General features: G+C 50.4%; 1 protein-coding gene across 4 annotated transcripts in view; it reads left to right on the top strand.

The window, feature by feature from the left end:
• FAM20A (FAM20A, golgi associated secretory pathway pseudokinase) overlaps positions 1–15,164 on the top strand; it is a 41,170-nt gene that overhangs the window by 15,804 nt on the left and 10,202 nt on the right. For 2 of the 4 annotated variants that reach the window (XM_027519160.1, XM_027519164.1), the window contains exons 2-3: positions 13,247–13,431; positions 14,293–14,343. In XM_027519160.1, coding sequence (XP_027374961.1) covers positions 13,247–13,431; positions 14,293–14,343 — 236 coding nt within the window. Of the gene's footprint in view, positions 1–7,045; positions 7,179–7,286; positions 7,997–13,246; positions 13,432–14,292; positions 14,344–15,164 lie in introns of those variants that run through there. The other 2 variants (XM_027519163.1, XM_027519161.1) reach the window with 2 other exon arrangements.

The following is a 15,164-nucleotide window of genomic DNA, read 5'->3' on the forward strand; positions in this document are numbered from 1 at the left end:
CTGACCTTGAGCTGGTGGCATTGAAAATGGGTGACAGCCATTCTGCATGGGTGCAGGGCTGGCCCCACCCCACGGACCATCACCTTGAACCCTCAGAACCGCCCGCTACGAGAGGCACTGGTACCCCCACCTTCACACGAGGATGGCCGCTCAGACAAGCTGGGTCTCACCGGAACACGGACGTCAAAGGCCGTGGTGCAGCAGTGATGGCAACTTTGCCTTGCGTCTCAGGCTGGGTCCTGGAGACAAAGCTGAGATGCCACCGGAGCGCACTGGTGGGCAGCAGTCAGCGTCCCAGAGGCAGGACGGCCAGCACCGCGTCCAGCTCTCTGCTCTGGATGCAGAGAGCCTGTGCGGTCCTGCCAGAGAGGAGGTTGTCAGTAAGCAGCAAAAGCTTTGGAAAGAGCCGAATTCGTCCGCCCTTATACTCCACAGACCTGCTTTGTATGGTTATACTGTAATTTCTTTGTTTTTATAACCGAGGGTGAAAGCGTTACTGGAATCTCTCCCCCACGTTCTGACTCCAGGCTGGAGTCTCATCACACATCTGCCGCTTCTTAGCCGGGCGACCTTGGAGAGTTCACCTGTGCTGCCTTCATCCGGGCCCCATTTCTTTAGGGTGGATGGAGTAACAGTCACACTGACCTTATAAGCAGTTTCTGGGAGGAGTCCACGAGTAAAAGTTGCAAATTGCTTCAGACAGTGCTTGACAAAAGGACTGATGCTGAAGCTGAAGCTCCAATCCTTGGGCCACCTGATGCGAAGAGCCGGCTCACTGGGAAAGACCCCGATGCTGGGAAAGACTGAGGGCAGGAGGAGAAGGGGAACACAGAGGATGCGATGGTTGGATGGCATCACCCACTCAGTGCACATGAGTTTGAGCAAACTCCGGGAGACAGTGAAGGACAGGGAGGCCGGGCGTGCTGCGTGCAGCCTATGGGGTCGCAAAGAGTCGGACGCGACTGAGCAACTGAGCAAGAACCATGAATAAAACCTGCACAGTGCTTCAGGCAGCACTGGACGCGATCCAGGAGCGAGGTGAGGGTGAGCGATCGCCTTCCTTCATTCAGGCCTCTTGGCCCAGTCGGGGTCGCTGCTCCTCTTCCTCCTGATTTCTGTTCTCGTGAACGCGGCCCTCGTGGTTCTCCGCCAGGGCTGGCCTCTGAGCGCCCCTCCCCGCGCTGGTCCCCCGCCCTCCGTCCCCTCCGGCTCGAGCTCTGACCTCTCACCGTGAACCAAGCCTGAGCCATGACTCCGGGAGGTCAGGATGGGCCGGGCCAGTGAAGCCTGAGTGGAAACACAGGGTCTATTGCGACACCGCTTCCAAGGAGGAAGTGATTGTATTTCAATCAGGAAAGAAGGGGTTTGTGTTGGGAAATCAGCCCAGTTAGCAAAATCTCAGTGAAATCTTGGTACAGTTATTACTTTCTCAACAGAAAACAGACCAGCGGATTCAGTGTTTCCACCACCATCCTGATGCTTAAGAAGTTTCTATCAGCATTCTCAGTGTGAGTGTGTGTGTGTGTGTGTGTGTGTGTGTGTGTGTGTGTGCTCAGTCCTGTCCAGCTCTTTGCGACCCTGTGGACTGTAGCCCGCCAGGCTCCTCTGTCCCCGGCGTTTCCCAGAATACTGGAGCGGGCTGCCATTTCCTCCTCCAGGGGATCTTCCCGACCCAGGGATCAATCCCAGAACTCTCGTCTATCCTGCATTGGCAGGCGGGTTCTTTACCACCGCACCAGCTGGGAAGCCCTAATAGCCTCGATATTCCTTGCAAAGCCTCACGGTCTGTGCGGCCTCCGTGGGAGAGCAGAGTGGTCTCGGCTCAGAACCGTGGTGTCAGGCTCCCCCTTTCCACTGACTCTGTCGTCCGCTCACCTATGCGGACCTTCATCTCCTCCCGTGTAGTTTGGAGAAATGTAGTTTGGTCCCAGGACTTCGGGGAGTTAGACTAAGACAATGCAGGGGGGAACCCCAAAAGCCATTTGTAATAAGCTCTTCAGAAACGCAGGTGTAAGAGCGTTAAATAAAGTGAGCCATTTGTAATAAGCTCTTCAGAAACGCAGGTATAAGAGCGTTAAATAAAGTGATGCCTCCGATGCTAAACAAGCGCCCGAGGCTGGGGGCGGAAGCCCCAGAATCCACGTGCCCCCGAGTGGGTCCCAGCCTCCTCGCGGCTGGGAGCTGGGAGGCCCGTGGGCCAACTTCCAGCCCAGCCTGTGGGCGGAACTTCGCAACGTCACTTCCTGGCCAGAGCCTTTAAAAGCTGGGGCTTCCCAGGTGGCGCTAGTGGTAAAGAACCCGCCTGCCAACGCAGGAGACATAAGGGACTAGGGTTCAGTTCCTAGGTTGGGAAGATCCCCTGGAGGAAGGTACAGCAACCCACTCCAGTATTCCTGCCTGGAGAATCCCATGGACAGAGGAGCCTGGCTGGCTAAGGTCACAAAAAATGAGATACAACTTGGGACTGACTGAACAGCAACAAGAAGACAAGGAAACAGAGTCCGCCACCTTCTTAGAACAGGGGTGGGTGAAATTCCACCCGAACAGAAACCATATCCGCTTCTCAGCAGGCCACCCTCCCCCACAGGTCACTTCTTGGGCTGAGGAGGAAAGGAGACCAATTATCCTCTCCGTGGGGAAATCAGATGGAAAAATAATACATGCAAATCAGCACAGTGCACAGGCCAAGGGCTGGGGAGAATTTAACCTGCAGGGAAGCCGCAGGGAAATCTGCCTGCCAACCATGGAATTATGCGACCCCCCTCCAGAACCCCTAATTCAGATCCCTCTCTACTGGGGCAGCCAAGGCCTGGGTGACAGGCGGTAAGGCCAAGTTCAAACACTGTTGAAAACAAGTATATTTGGGTCACCGTTTGTTTACTGAAGGATCCAGTGTTTGGGTCTTTAAGGCACTTCTTTTTCCTTAGTTCACTCTGAGCACTGCCTTTAGACTTAAAGTTCTGTTTTCTGCCCTTGGGAAATGGTGAAATAGCCATCCAATGTCAGTGTCATTGGTTTACTGTGTGTGTGTGAGAGAGAGAGAAACATTTATTTGTTTATTTCAGGTCTCACAGTCAGAGGATGAAAAAAGCCAAAATTCAACATTGCCTCTTTTGCAAGTACCACGTGTGTTGCTATTTTATCCATATGCTTGCTGGGTTGGTACAAGCGGGACAGCTAAACAGCTGCTGACTCACACTTGTCTTTTTTTAAACAATTAAATAATATTTAAATTTTTGCTGGGCAGAGTGTGCAGGGGGAGGGTAGCAGAGCCTGAGGAGGGTTTTAGGCTGTGTATGGAAAATCTTGAGTTTCTCAGAGTCCAGAACCCATCACAGCAATTTTCAGGTCGTTATCAGAGGATTAAGTGCTTCATTTGCTCATGATTCTGTGGCTCCGGGCCAGGGCTTCTCAGCCTCAGCACTGCTGACATTTGGGGAAGATGATTTTCTGTCTTGCTGGGCTCAACAGAAAATTAAATAAAATAGGAGAATGCATTGCAGGATGTTTGGTAGCGTCCGTCAGCACTGCCCCCACCAGCCGTGATGCCAAGATGTCTCTCAGTGGTGCCACCCACGAGGGGTGCGGTTGCCCCTAGTCGAGAACCTCGGGTCTACACCACGCAGGCGGGATCCTATGGGAACATGTCGTTCTCAGCCGTGGGCCCTCCGCTCTGTAAACGGTCACACTGGAGTGAGAGTGAGGGCTCAGTGTCAATGTTTGGTGTTTCTCAAAGTCCATCGTACCCACACAGAATCCACGGCATGCCCTCCTGTGCTCGGAACGGAAAGGTTTAGGAAGTGCCTCCTGCACAGGAGGCCTGACTGCAGGACTTCTCAGAGCCTCGACTGTCTTTGTGTAACTGAGACTCTCCCTGAGAGGCTACGCTTTGCAACTCTTTCCAGTTTTGCTTGCATGGAGCGAGTGATGTTTGGTGGTCACTTCGGTGCTTAGCTCTGGGCCCAGGACCAGAATCTGGGAAGCTTGGCCCAGCTGGAAGCTACCTGCTAGTTCCTGCCTCAACTCCGGGGATCCCTTGAACCAGAGATCATGCTGCCATCTTCTCCAGGGTGTCCCATCTACTGTCACCTTCGGCGACAGGTCTGGAAGTTGTTGCTGGGGTAGAGATACAGGCTGCTCACTGAGACCAGAGTCCCAGCTCCAGGAATGTCCCTCTAGGCTTGCCATAGCATCCAGCTCATTGTGATGGGCCGCCCAAAGTCGGCAAGGTCTGCTGACAACGGCCAGGACATGGTAACAACCTAGGTGTCCATCCACGGATGAATGGATAGAGAAGATGTGGTTTATACAGTGGAATATTAGCCTTTAAAAGGAACGAGGTCTTGCCATTTGCAGCAGCATGGGGGGGACCTGGAAGGTGTCATGAAATAAGTCAGACTAAGTGAGATAAGCCAGACCGAAATAGAGATACTGTGCATCATTTATATGTGGAATCCTAAAAAAATACAACGAACTAATGACTATAGCATAAAAGAAGCTTCAGTTCAGTTCTGTTCAGTCACTCAGTCGTGTCCGACTCTTCGCAACCCCATGAATCGCAGCACGCCAGGCCTCCCTGTCCATCACCAAATCCCGGAGTTCACTCAGACTCACGTCCATCGAGTCAATGATGCCATCCAGCCATCTCATCCTCTGTCGTCCCCTTCTCCTCCTGCCCCCAATCCCTCCCAGCATCAGAGTCTTTTCCAATGAGTCAACTCTTCGCATGAGGTGGCCAAAGTACTGGAGTTTCAGCTTTAGCATCATTCCTTCCAAAGAAATCCCAGGGCTGATCTCCTTCAGAATGGACTGGTTGGATCTCCTTGCAGAGTCCAGGGGACTCTCAAGAGTCTTCTCCAACACCACAGTTCAAAAGCATCAATTCTTCGGTGCTCAGCTTTCTTCACAGTCCAACTCTCACATCCATACATGACCACAGGAAAAACCATAGCCTTGACTAGACGGACCTTTGTTGGCAAAGTAATGTCTCTGCTTTTGAATATGCTATCTAGGTTGGTCATAACTTTCCTTCCAAGGAGTAAGTGTCTTTTAATTTCATGGCTGCAATCACCATCTGCAGTGATTTAGCATTATGGCATTATATGACTCACAGATGTACAGAACAGACTGGGGTTATCAGTTGAGGGGGGAATATAAGGGGGTGGGGTGGGAGGTAGAAGCTATTGGGTGTAAGATGGGCTCAAGGCTTCCGTGGACTTGTCTTGGCCTCAAAGACACAGGGATAAATGCAGTGGGAGGCAGGGGAACAGAAGGGGATAAGGTGGGGCTGTGCTGTTTGTTGGCATCTGCAGGATGGAGCAGCAGGGAGACGTCCCGGCCTGTTTATGAAAAATCACAGGGTTCATTTTATTTTAATTGTAGTGAAGTATAGTTGGTTTACAATATTGGGTTAATTTCTGCTGTACAGCAAAGTGACTCAGTATATATGAATATCAGTTCAGTTCAGGCGCTCAGTCATGTCCAACTCTTTGCAACTCCACGGACCACAGCATGCCAGGCCTCCCTGTCCATCGCCAACTCCCAGAGTCTGCTCAAACTCATGGCCATCAAGTTGATGATGCCATCCAACCATCTCATTGTCCTCTGTTGTCCCCTCTCCTCCCGCCTTCAATCTTTCCCAGCATCAGGGTCTTTTCCAGTGAGTCAGTTCTTCGCATCAGGTGGCCAAAGTATTGGAGTTTCAGCTTCAGCCTCAGTCCTTCCAGTGAATATTGAGGACTGATTTCCTTTAGGAGGGACTGGTTTGATGTAAGTTACTCAGTTTATATATATATATATATATATATATATATATATATGTTGTGCTTAGTCAGTCGTGTCTGACTCTTTGCGACATCATGGACTGTAGCCCACCAAGCTCCTCTGTCCATGGGATTCTCCAGACCAGAATACTGGCGTGGGTTGCCATGCCCTCCTCTAGGGTATCTTCCCAACCCAGGGATCAAACCCAGGTCTCCCACATTGCAGGTGGGTTCTTTACCAGCTGAGCCACCAGGGAAGCCCATAGATACATGTTCTTCTCCATATTCTCTTCCATGATGGTTTACCCAGGATATTGACTATAGCTCCCTGATGTCAGGGATTTCAGTGGAAAGCCCACCAGACTGCTGAGGGGCATTTGGAGAGAATCCTCTGTTCCAGATAATTCTGTCGTGGGGACATGCAGCCTGCATGGGCCCAGTGGTCTCAGAAATAAAGTGCATTTCTGAGGCAGGTTGCAATCAAGATGTATTTCTATGTTATGTATGAAATCTTATGTATGTATGAAAAAAAGGTTCTAGAAATTTGTTGACATCCTTTCTCATTCCAAAGAAATAGTCACTCATGCCTGATTTTGTGATCACAGTTTTGTACTCTTTTTCTTAGAAATTGTCTTCCAAATATATAAGCATCAGGTCCCATTAAACCTGGATCATTCTTATTCACAAGAGAAATAGGATAAGAAAGAGGAAGGTATTTCCAAACTTGTCACCACCCAAACAAAATAACTCTGGGAAAATGTTCTTCCTATGACCATTGTCAAGGATAAGAATATTGAAACAGACAATATGGATAAAACAGATGCACAGATTTAGGTAGAAAGCCAAGTCTCTCAGAGGCTCACCGTAATGCTTTTATAATTTTCTTTATGGCAGAGTGCTTTTGGAAATTCAGGAAATGAGTAAGATAATAAATAAGTCAGAAAGTAACTTTGTGCGTTCCCATCCAGCAGAGATAGAACTCTAGGGTGACAGTGTGACCCCTGTATTCCAAACATTTTTCCCCTTGAGTTTTTTGATGCTAGTATTTTGGAGTCTGATGGAGTTTTTGCAGCAGGAAAATTGTTCGGGCATCCAAGGACCAGTTATTTATAGAGCATTTCCTGCACGCAGAGCACTTTGTCAAATACTAAGATGCAAAAATCTTAGGCAGGTTCCTGCCCTCAAAAAACGTAGAGTTTAGTTGGGAAGAAAACACACGACGTGGCTCTGAAATCTTTCCCTGGTGCCCCCATCTCCCTCCCAATGCGGCCGCACAAGGACCATGGAACTGTTTCCAGCAGAAGGAATTTGCCTGAGCACCTGCCAGCCTCTCCTGCCTCCCTCCTGCTGTTCAGGATCTTACATGCGGATGGTCTGGACTCTGTGAACCTCCACAGATCATCTGTCCTGAGCCAGGTGATGGGGTACTTCTGCACCTGACTCAGCATCTTCCAAACATGCTGGGGAATGAACAGAGCGGGGCAGGGCGGGGACACAGTAAATTAATTAGAAAATAATTCATGGATAATCACCAGATTCCTCCCTAGGGGACCTCAGTAAAGCAGAGAGGATGTCACTTCTCATCACTGCTTCGTAACCAGCGAATGTAGCAAAATATAAATTCTAAGTCATGCAGTTGAAATAGCTCTGCTGAGAGGGCTTGGCACCCTTGCTCTTGGCAGGGAACATGCGTCCAGATGCCAAAGAGAGACTGGTTATTTGAGCAGAAAGGACAGAAATTAATCCTCAAGATCAGTTCAGGCTGTCCTGACTCAGGAGAACAGAGAAATTTATGAGATGATACAGTCAGAAAGAGGGAAGAGTGGCAGGCAGGATTTCAGGGAACTTTAGCATCAGAGCAAACCTACGCTATCCGAACAGCATGCAGGTCAGCTTCTCCTGAGTAAGCCTGTGATTCCCACTAACTGTCTTTCCAGAAAAATACAGAGGGTAGTTCTCACTGCAGCTGAGATAAGGAGCACATTCATTCATTCCCCAGGGATTTGTCAAGTACCTGTTACATACGGCGAGGACACCAAAAGAGATGGGAAGTGTGTACAGATTTGCAGGCTCGAGAGAGAAGCTCACATTCAGCTGTACAGCTGGAAACGCTTCAAAGAGGACATTCCTAGGGAGTTTGGCCCTGGAAGCTGGAGAAGAAAACGCGGAGGCGGGCATTCCCACGGGAGAAACAGCATGAGGCGGGGAGGAACCATCGCAAAGGCAGTTTTTGTGTGCGTCAGTTGTTTAATTGCAAAATTACAGAAATACGTAAAGTAAAAAGTGGAAGTCATTCCTCATCACCCCCTAAGGCCAGCTATCACTAATGTTTGTGTACTTGTCATGCACAGCAAATCGTCTGTGTTTATATGTGTATGTAAACAATATTTTTAACAACAACAAAAACATGAGATCCACTCCACAAACTGTGCTGAAATTAGAAATTCTTCTATGTCACTAAATACAGAGCCATCCCTGTAATACCCTATCATAGACGCTTGTATTTTCTCCATTTGTGTAGTTATAAACAACACTGTGTGTTTAGTCACTCAGGCGTGTCCAGTTCTTTGCTACCCCATGGACTGTAGCCGGTCAGGCTCCTCTATCCATGGGATTCTCCAGGCAAGAATACTGGAGTGGGTTGCCATGCCCTCCTCCAGGAGATCTTCCCAACTCTGGGATCGAACCCAAGTCTCCTGCATTATGGGTGAAGTCTTTCCTGTCTGAGCCACCAGGGACACACAAACAGCGCTGTAGTGAACATCTGTGAACACACTTTCTTGCACACTTGTGCAAGGTGGATAAGCTGCAGAAATTAAATTGCTGAGTCAAGGGGTGTGTATGTGTACGCTCAGTTGTTCGGTTGTGTCTGGCTCTTAGCTTGCCAGGCTCCTCTGCCCAAGGAATTTTTCAAGCAAGAATACTGGAGGGTTGCCATTTCCCACTCCCATAGATCTTCCTGATCCAGGGACTGAACCCTGGGTCTCTTGTGCGTCTCCCACATTGACAGGCAGATTCTTTACCACTGAGCCACCTAGGAAGCCCCACTGAATATAATTCTGAAATGGAAAATTGCCCTCTGCAAAGATGTGCCAATTACACTCTCATCAATAATGCAAGAAAGCACTATAATAATGCTATTCAATATGCCTGTTTAAGCCCTTTTAAGGTTTCCATTTTTAAAGTGTTTTGTAATTGTGAAGTTTGTGTAGATAACCACACAAGTTGGGCTGTATAGGACAACTATTGACAAGAGTGTAAAGCAAGTTTCCGGACAGTGCGGATGTTATCAAATCCATAAGAATAAAAGTGGAGAGGGACAAGGGAAAAAACACTGGCCACATCAGTTACCTCTGGGGACGGGAAGTCGGTGAACAAGCAGACATGAATGGAAGAGAGGGTTCCGAAATTTAAGATTTTGAACCATGCAAATATTTCCTATTCAAAAGTAAAGAATGTTATATATATTTTTTAAATCTAAAAGAGGTGCTGCTTCTTCCAGGAAACAGTTTTCGTGGAAAATTCCAGTTCTGCAGAGAAAAAGGAGCAGAGTGGTGTTTCCTCCTTCCCTCAAGGTCACGGGACTTGTAACCCAGGTTTTCTTTTTATCGATGAAAGCAACATCTGTCAGTACTTCGTGCTTTGTTTTTTGGTATCTACTTTCAGATCAGATCAGTCGCTCAGTCCTGTCCGACTCTTTGTGACCCCATGAATCGCAGCATGCCAGGCCTCCCTGTCCATCATCAACTCCCAGAGTTCACTCAAACTCACGTCCATCAAGTCGGTGATGCCATCCAGTCATCTCATCCTCTGCCATCCCCTTCTCCTCCTGCCCCCAATCCCTCCCAGCATCAGAGTCTTTTCCAGTGAGTCAGCTCTTCGCATGAGGTGACCAAAGCATTGGAGTTTCAGCCTCAGCATCAGTCCTTCCAATGAACACCCAGGACTGATCTCCTTTAGGATGGACTGGTTGGATCTCCTTGCAGTCCAAGAGACTGGCAAGAGTCTTCTCCAGCACCACAGTTCAAAAGCATCAATTCTTTGGCGCTCAGCTTTCTTCACAGTCCAACTCTCACATCCATACATGACCAGTGGAAAAACCATAGCCTTGACTAGACGGACCTTTGTTGGCAAAGTAATGTCTCTGCTTTTGAATATGCTATCTAGGTTGGTCATAACTTTCCTTCCAAGGAGTAAGTGTCTTTTAATTTCATGGCTGCAATCACCATCTGCAGTGATTTTGGAGCCCCAAAAAATAAAGTCTGACACTGTTTCCACTGTTTTCCCATCTATTTCCCATGAAGTGATGGGACCAGATGCCATGATCTTAGTTTTGTGAATGTTGAGCTTTAAGCCAATTTTTTCACTCTCCTCTTTCATCTACTTTAGGTCTTCCTTTAAAGTAAGGCTACTTTGCCAGGAATATCTTGGCTGATATTATACATAGCAATCCTCTGTACATATAATATTTTTTCATACAGTGATATTTACTGTTGCCACATTAAGTTGCATTTTTAGAAATCTACTTTATTTTTTTCATTGGGTATAGCAAACAGGGGTAAAAAGCGGGTAGCTTCTGTGTTCACCATTTTTTTTAAATCCTTATTTTATATTGAAGCAGTGGTAAAGAATCTACTTGCCAATGCAGGAGATATGGGTTCGATCCCTGAGTGGGAACAATCTCCCTGGAGAAGGAAATGACAACCCACTCCAGTTTCTTGTCTGGGAAATGCCACGGACAGAGGAGCCTAGTGGGCTGCAGTCCATGGGGTCGCAGGGTCAGACCAGCTGAGTGAGTAAACAGCGCAGATGAGTAGCAGTGTTGTGTTGGTTTCAAGTGTGCACCAAAGTGGTTCAGGTGTACACGTGCGTGCATCTGTTCTTTCCCAAATGCTTTTCCCATTTAGGTGACCACAGACTCCTGAGCAGAATTCCCTGTGCTATACAGTAAGTCCTGGTTGGTCACCTCTTTTTTCACTGTTATCTTTGCAAGCACACAACCCTAGTCAGAACACAGGTCAGCAGGCTGCAAAACGGGCTCTCCTTTAGGGGAAAAAGCCCCGATATGCACCACTGGCCAATTTCCGTGCTGTAAATTCTCTCACGATGGCATTTGTCAAGCTCCCTGTGCAAGTCAGCTCAGGCAGTCTCTGCTGCTTGTCCCCAGGGAACAAAGGGCACACAAGCATTTCTAAAAAAAAAAGAAAGATGACTCTCAGCAGCTCTACCTTAACCATTAAAAAACAAACAAACAAACAGGCCCAGTGGGAAGGATCCCCTGACGCCCTCTCTCCCTCTGCCCCTGCTCTGCCCAGGTTGTGGGTCAGGCTCTGGCAGGGGCTGAACAGCTACCCAGAGAGTCCTGAGTCCCCACCCAAAGGTAAACATGGACATTTAAAGAGCAGCTTGTCCGCTGTCACAAGTGACACTTAATTTGCCACGTTTATTTTTCTGTTTGGAGGCTGGAACCCTGACTGTTGTTATAACCAGAAGCCGTCAGCTCTCACCTCCACTTAAGAAAACTCGACCCCGCCCCCCTGCCCAGTCCAGTCTGGCCGCGATCCTTGTCTCTCTTTCTCTGAACTTCTTCTCTGAGCTGCCCGACCTCAGGGAGCCTGACGCAGTTCAGGACTGGGCAGCCTTCCCACCAGGCTCCTGGCAGAGCTAAGCAGTCCCAGAGTTTTAGCCTCAGAGCAGCCTTGGGAACCAGAATAAAATACAGATGAATGTGAATAAAGTAAGCAAAAGCTGGCAGGTGTGGCCCAGCAGGTAAACATCAGGGGCTGCCGCAGTTTAACGGGTCACATTTCAGATGACAGCAGCAGGAGCTCAGGGACCCCAGGACCAGGTCACAATCGGATGCGCACTGTGGCCTAGAGGGAAGGTGAACGGGATGCAGAAAGTCAGCCTGGAGACCGGCCTGTGCGGTCCCTCATCCGATATTCAGAAGGCTGCAACATAGGGAAGGAAGCTATTCTGCATCAGCTCGTGGGGTAGAGCCAAGATCCGCGGGGGAAGCTCTGGAAAGATCTTGGCTCAGTTTTGGAAAGTGCTTTCTCACAGAGCTAGCCTGATGGATTGGGCTACTCCTGGGTGTAGCCCAGGAGGAGGAGGGGGTGACAGGGGAGGAGATGATTGAATGGCGTCACTGATTCAATGGACATGAATGTGAGCAAGCTCCGAGAGATGGTGAAGGACAGGGAGACCTGGGGGGCTGCAGTCCATGGGGCCGCAAAGAGTCAGGCATGACTGAGCAACTGAACAACAACTCTGGGTGTTGTACACCCCCTTCACAGGAGCTGACCAAGTACAAAATAGACAACACCTTGGTAGGAATGTTGTAAGTGGAACAAGGCACTAAGTTCAAGGGTCTTTCAGATCACTCCCAAGAGAAATAAGGATGTAGCAGGACACCCAAATCCTGCCCCATCAACCCACATGACCCTCACCGTCACTTAACTCGCCAGATGACCGGTACCGCCTTGCCTTGCCTTCCAGTCTGAAGGGCTCCATCTTCCCACGCACCCATCTGTTTGTCCACCTTTCCTCCCCGACCCTCAGGTACGCCTGTCCCTTGCCTGCCTCTTGCAGTTGTGTGCACCTTGTCCCCAGTCCCAGAGCACGTCTCCTCTTCAGTCCAAACGCCACCCATGTGAACCCCCTGAAGTCCACTTTCTCCCACCTGGGTCTTCCTCTGACACTTGGCCACACAGCCGCCTGTCCCTTCCCCAGCAGGTCAAGACGTTTTAGTCTGAACACGTGTCTAGCAGTTGATCTACAACTGCCTCACATTTGCTCTGAGTATTTCACAGACGCGCAACTTGTCTCCCAGACGAGACTCTGAGCCTCTGCACTGCAGTGGCGCTGGTTTTCACTTTGCTTTTTTTGTGCTGGCAGAAAATTTCCTGAGCAGAACAATCTGTACATGGCTAATTAATTCTTCTTATCTTATAGGACATACTAATTAATCTAACTCAGCTTCCAGCTCTCCGTACTGACCCTGATCCTCATCCTTTTCGTTGTCACCAATTACCTTCTCTCTCCTATCTCCTGCCTCCTAAGGTCAAGAAATCACTGGGAAATATAAAATATAGACTTTTTCGTGGCAAAGTCCAGGAAGAGGCCCAGGATCACTCCCGGAGATACCAGATTGGATGAGGCCCCTAAATTTACTCTCAACCACACCCATGTCCCTCACAGCATTTGTCAGTGTCTGTGGTTAGGTGCTTGTGTATGTGCATGTGGCACTGTGGACCTGTCAGGCCGTTTCACTCACTGGATTGTAAGCGCTCTGAGGGCAGGGAGTCTGGTGGCCGCTGTGCCCCCCCACAGTAGCTAAGCTCATATCGAGCCTCGTGTATATTAGATGCCTCGTGGTCTTGCTGAAGGAACGAAAGAACGGATGGAGCGTCCAGATGCGGCGCTCCTGCAGGCCTTTGCATTCTCTTTCCCCAAAACTGAAGAAACACTCTTCACGCTTTCAGACGACGCAAGATGTACAAAGAGCAGCTGAACCTCACGTCCCCGGAACCCCCAGTGCAGCTCCGCCAGGAGGCCAGCTGGGTCCAGTTCCACCTGGGGATCAACCGCCACGGCCTGTACCCCCGGTCCAGCCCCGTCGTCAGCAAACTCCTCCAGGACATGAGGCACTTTCCCACCATCAGCGCTGGTGAGCGTCACAGACCAGCAGGGAGACTTTCTCCCCGAGAGGCTGGGAAACCACCTCAGGCTGGGCTCCAGGGTGAAACAGTAGAGGGCTGATTCTGACACTCAACAGAGAAAGAAGAAGAAAAACACAAACATTGATCTTTTAACCTTTGAAAGAGCTCTTACAGCCATGATCTCATAAGGGAGGCACAGGAGGTGTCTGTACCTAAAAAGGTGATGTCACTGTTGATCCTGTTCGCCTTTCCAGTCTGGCCACTGTCTCTCATACAGTGATCTTATGATGTAGACCAGGGGTCCCCAACCTCCTGGCCACTAATTGGTACCTCCTGCCTGATCAACAGTGGCATTAGATTAGAAATAAAGGGCACAATAAGTATAACACGCTTGAATCGTCCTGAAACTATCCCCCCCAACACCCCTAGGTGGGTAGAAAAATTGTCTTCCACGAAATTGGTTCCTGGTGCCAAAAAGCTGGGGACCACTGAGTATAGACAATGTCATTGCTGTTTCACAGATGGGAACACTAAGCCTCAGAAAGCTTAGGCAGCCTGGCCGAGGACCCAGTGGTGGCCTGCTGTCTCAGGTCACAAGCAGTACGCCAGCCTAAGGGACACACTGAGGGATTTGCAGACTCCAAACTATTAACAGCATCGGTTTCCCCAACAGGCGTAGCTGGAATGTCCATTGAAGGGCCAGGGAGCACGAGGTCAGGATGGAGCAGGGTGGGAGATTGCAGCCCCAAATGGGGCTCGGGGAGACTCCCTATGGAACAGTCAAGGGCCCCAGGCCGCCTCCCACTCTCCCTCCTCTGATGTCTGAACTAGAGTTGATGTCCTCACAGGCCTTCTCATCCTTTTTGCAGATTACAGTCAGGACGAGAAGGCCCTGCTTGGAGCCTGCGATTGCTCCCAGAGTAAGTGGCCGGGCCCCGCCCCGCCCCTGGCCCCGCCTCATCCCTGGTTCCTCCCTAGCCATGGCCCCGCCCTGTCACTGGCCCCGCCCCTAGTCTTGACCCCACCCCACCTCTGGCCCCGGCCCCGCCTCATCTCTGGTTCCACCCTAGCTGTGGCCCCGCCCCTGGCCTTGGCCCCGCCCCACCCTGGCCCTGGCCCTGCCTCATCTCTGGTTCCTCCCTAGCTGTGGCCCCGCCCCTAATCTTGACCCCGCCCCACTCCGTCCCCGGCCCCGCCTCATCTCTGGTTCCTCCCTAGCCGTGGCTCCGCCCCTTCCCCACCCCCTAACCCTGGGAACCCGGTACCTGGCGGCAACCTGGAGGTCCCACAGGCCTCCCCAGGGGACCAGGTAGCGAGCGGAGGGGCATGAGTCCCCTGCCTCCTCTCCGCACTCGCACAGAAGGGAAGGTGGGCCCGGTCGGGCGGCCTGCGGCCCCCACCCAGAGTTGTCGCGGGGTCGAGGAGCTGATTAGAAAAGCGGAGTCTTGGTCTCCACTCTGATTTTCTGAATCAGAATCTGGGTTCTCACAAAATCCTCGAGGGACTGGAGTACATTTTCAGAGTTAGGAAGCCGTGGGGCAGGGAAGTGTCTGTCAACCCGGCGACAAGTGACAGTGACCCGGGGGGGGAGGGGTGGTCAGTGGCCTGGGGGAGGAGGCCCAGGCGTCAGCATGGCAGAAACCCTACAGCGTCTCAGGCAGCCAAGCTGACTCCCTGGGGTGAAGATTCATGCAGGCCAAAGATGGGCCTGGGGTGCAGTCCTTGGGAGGGGGTGCTCTGT

The sequence above is a fragment of the Bos indicus x Bos taurus genome, chromosome 19 (assembly GCF_003369695.1).
Source record: "Bos indicus x Bos taurus breed Angus x Brahman F1 hybrid chromosome 19, Bos_hybrid_MaternalHap_v2.0, whole genome shotgun sequence".
NCBI lineage: Eukaryota > Metazoa > Chordata > Mammalia > Artiodactyla > Bovidae > Bos > Bos indicus x Bos taurus.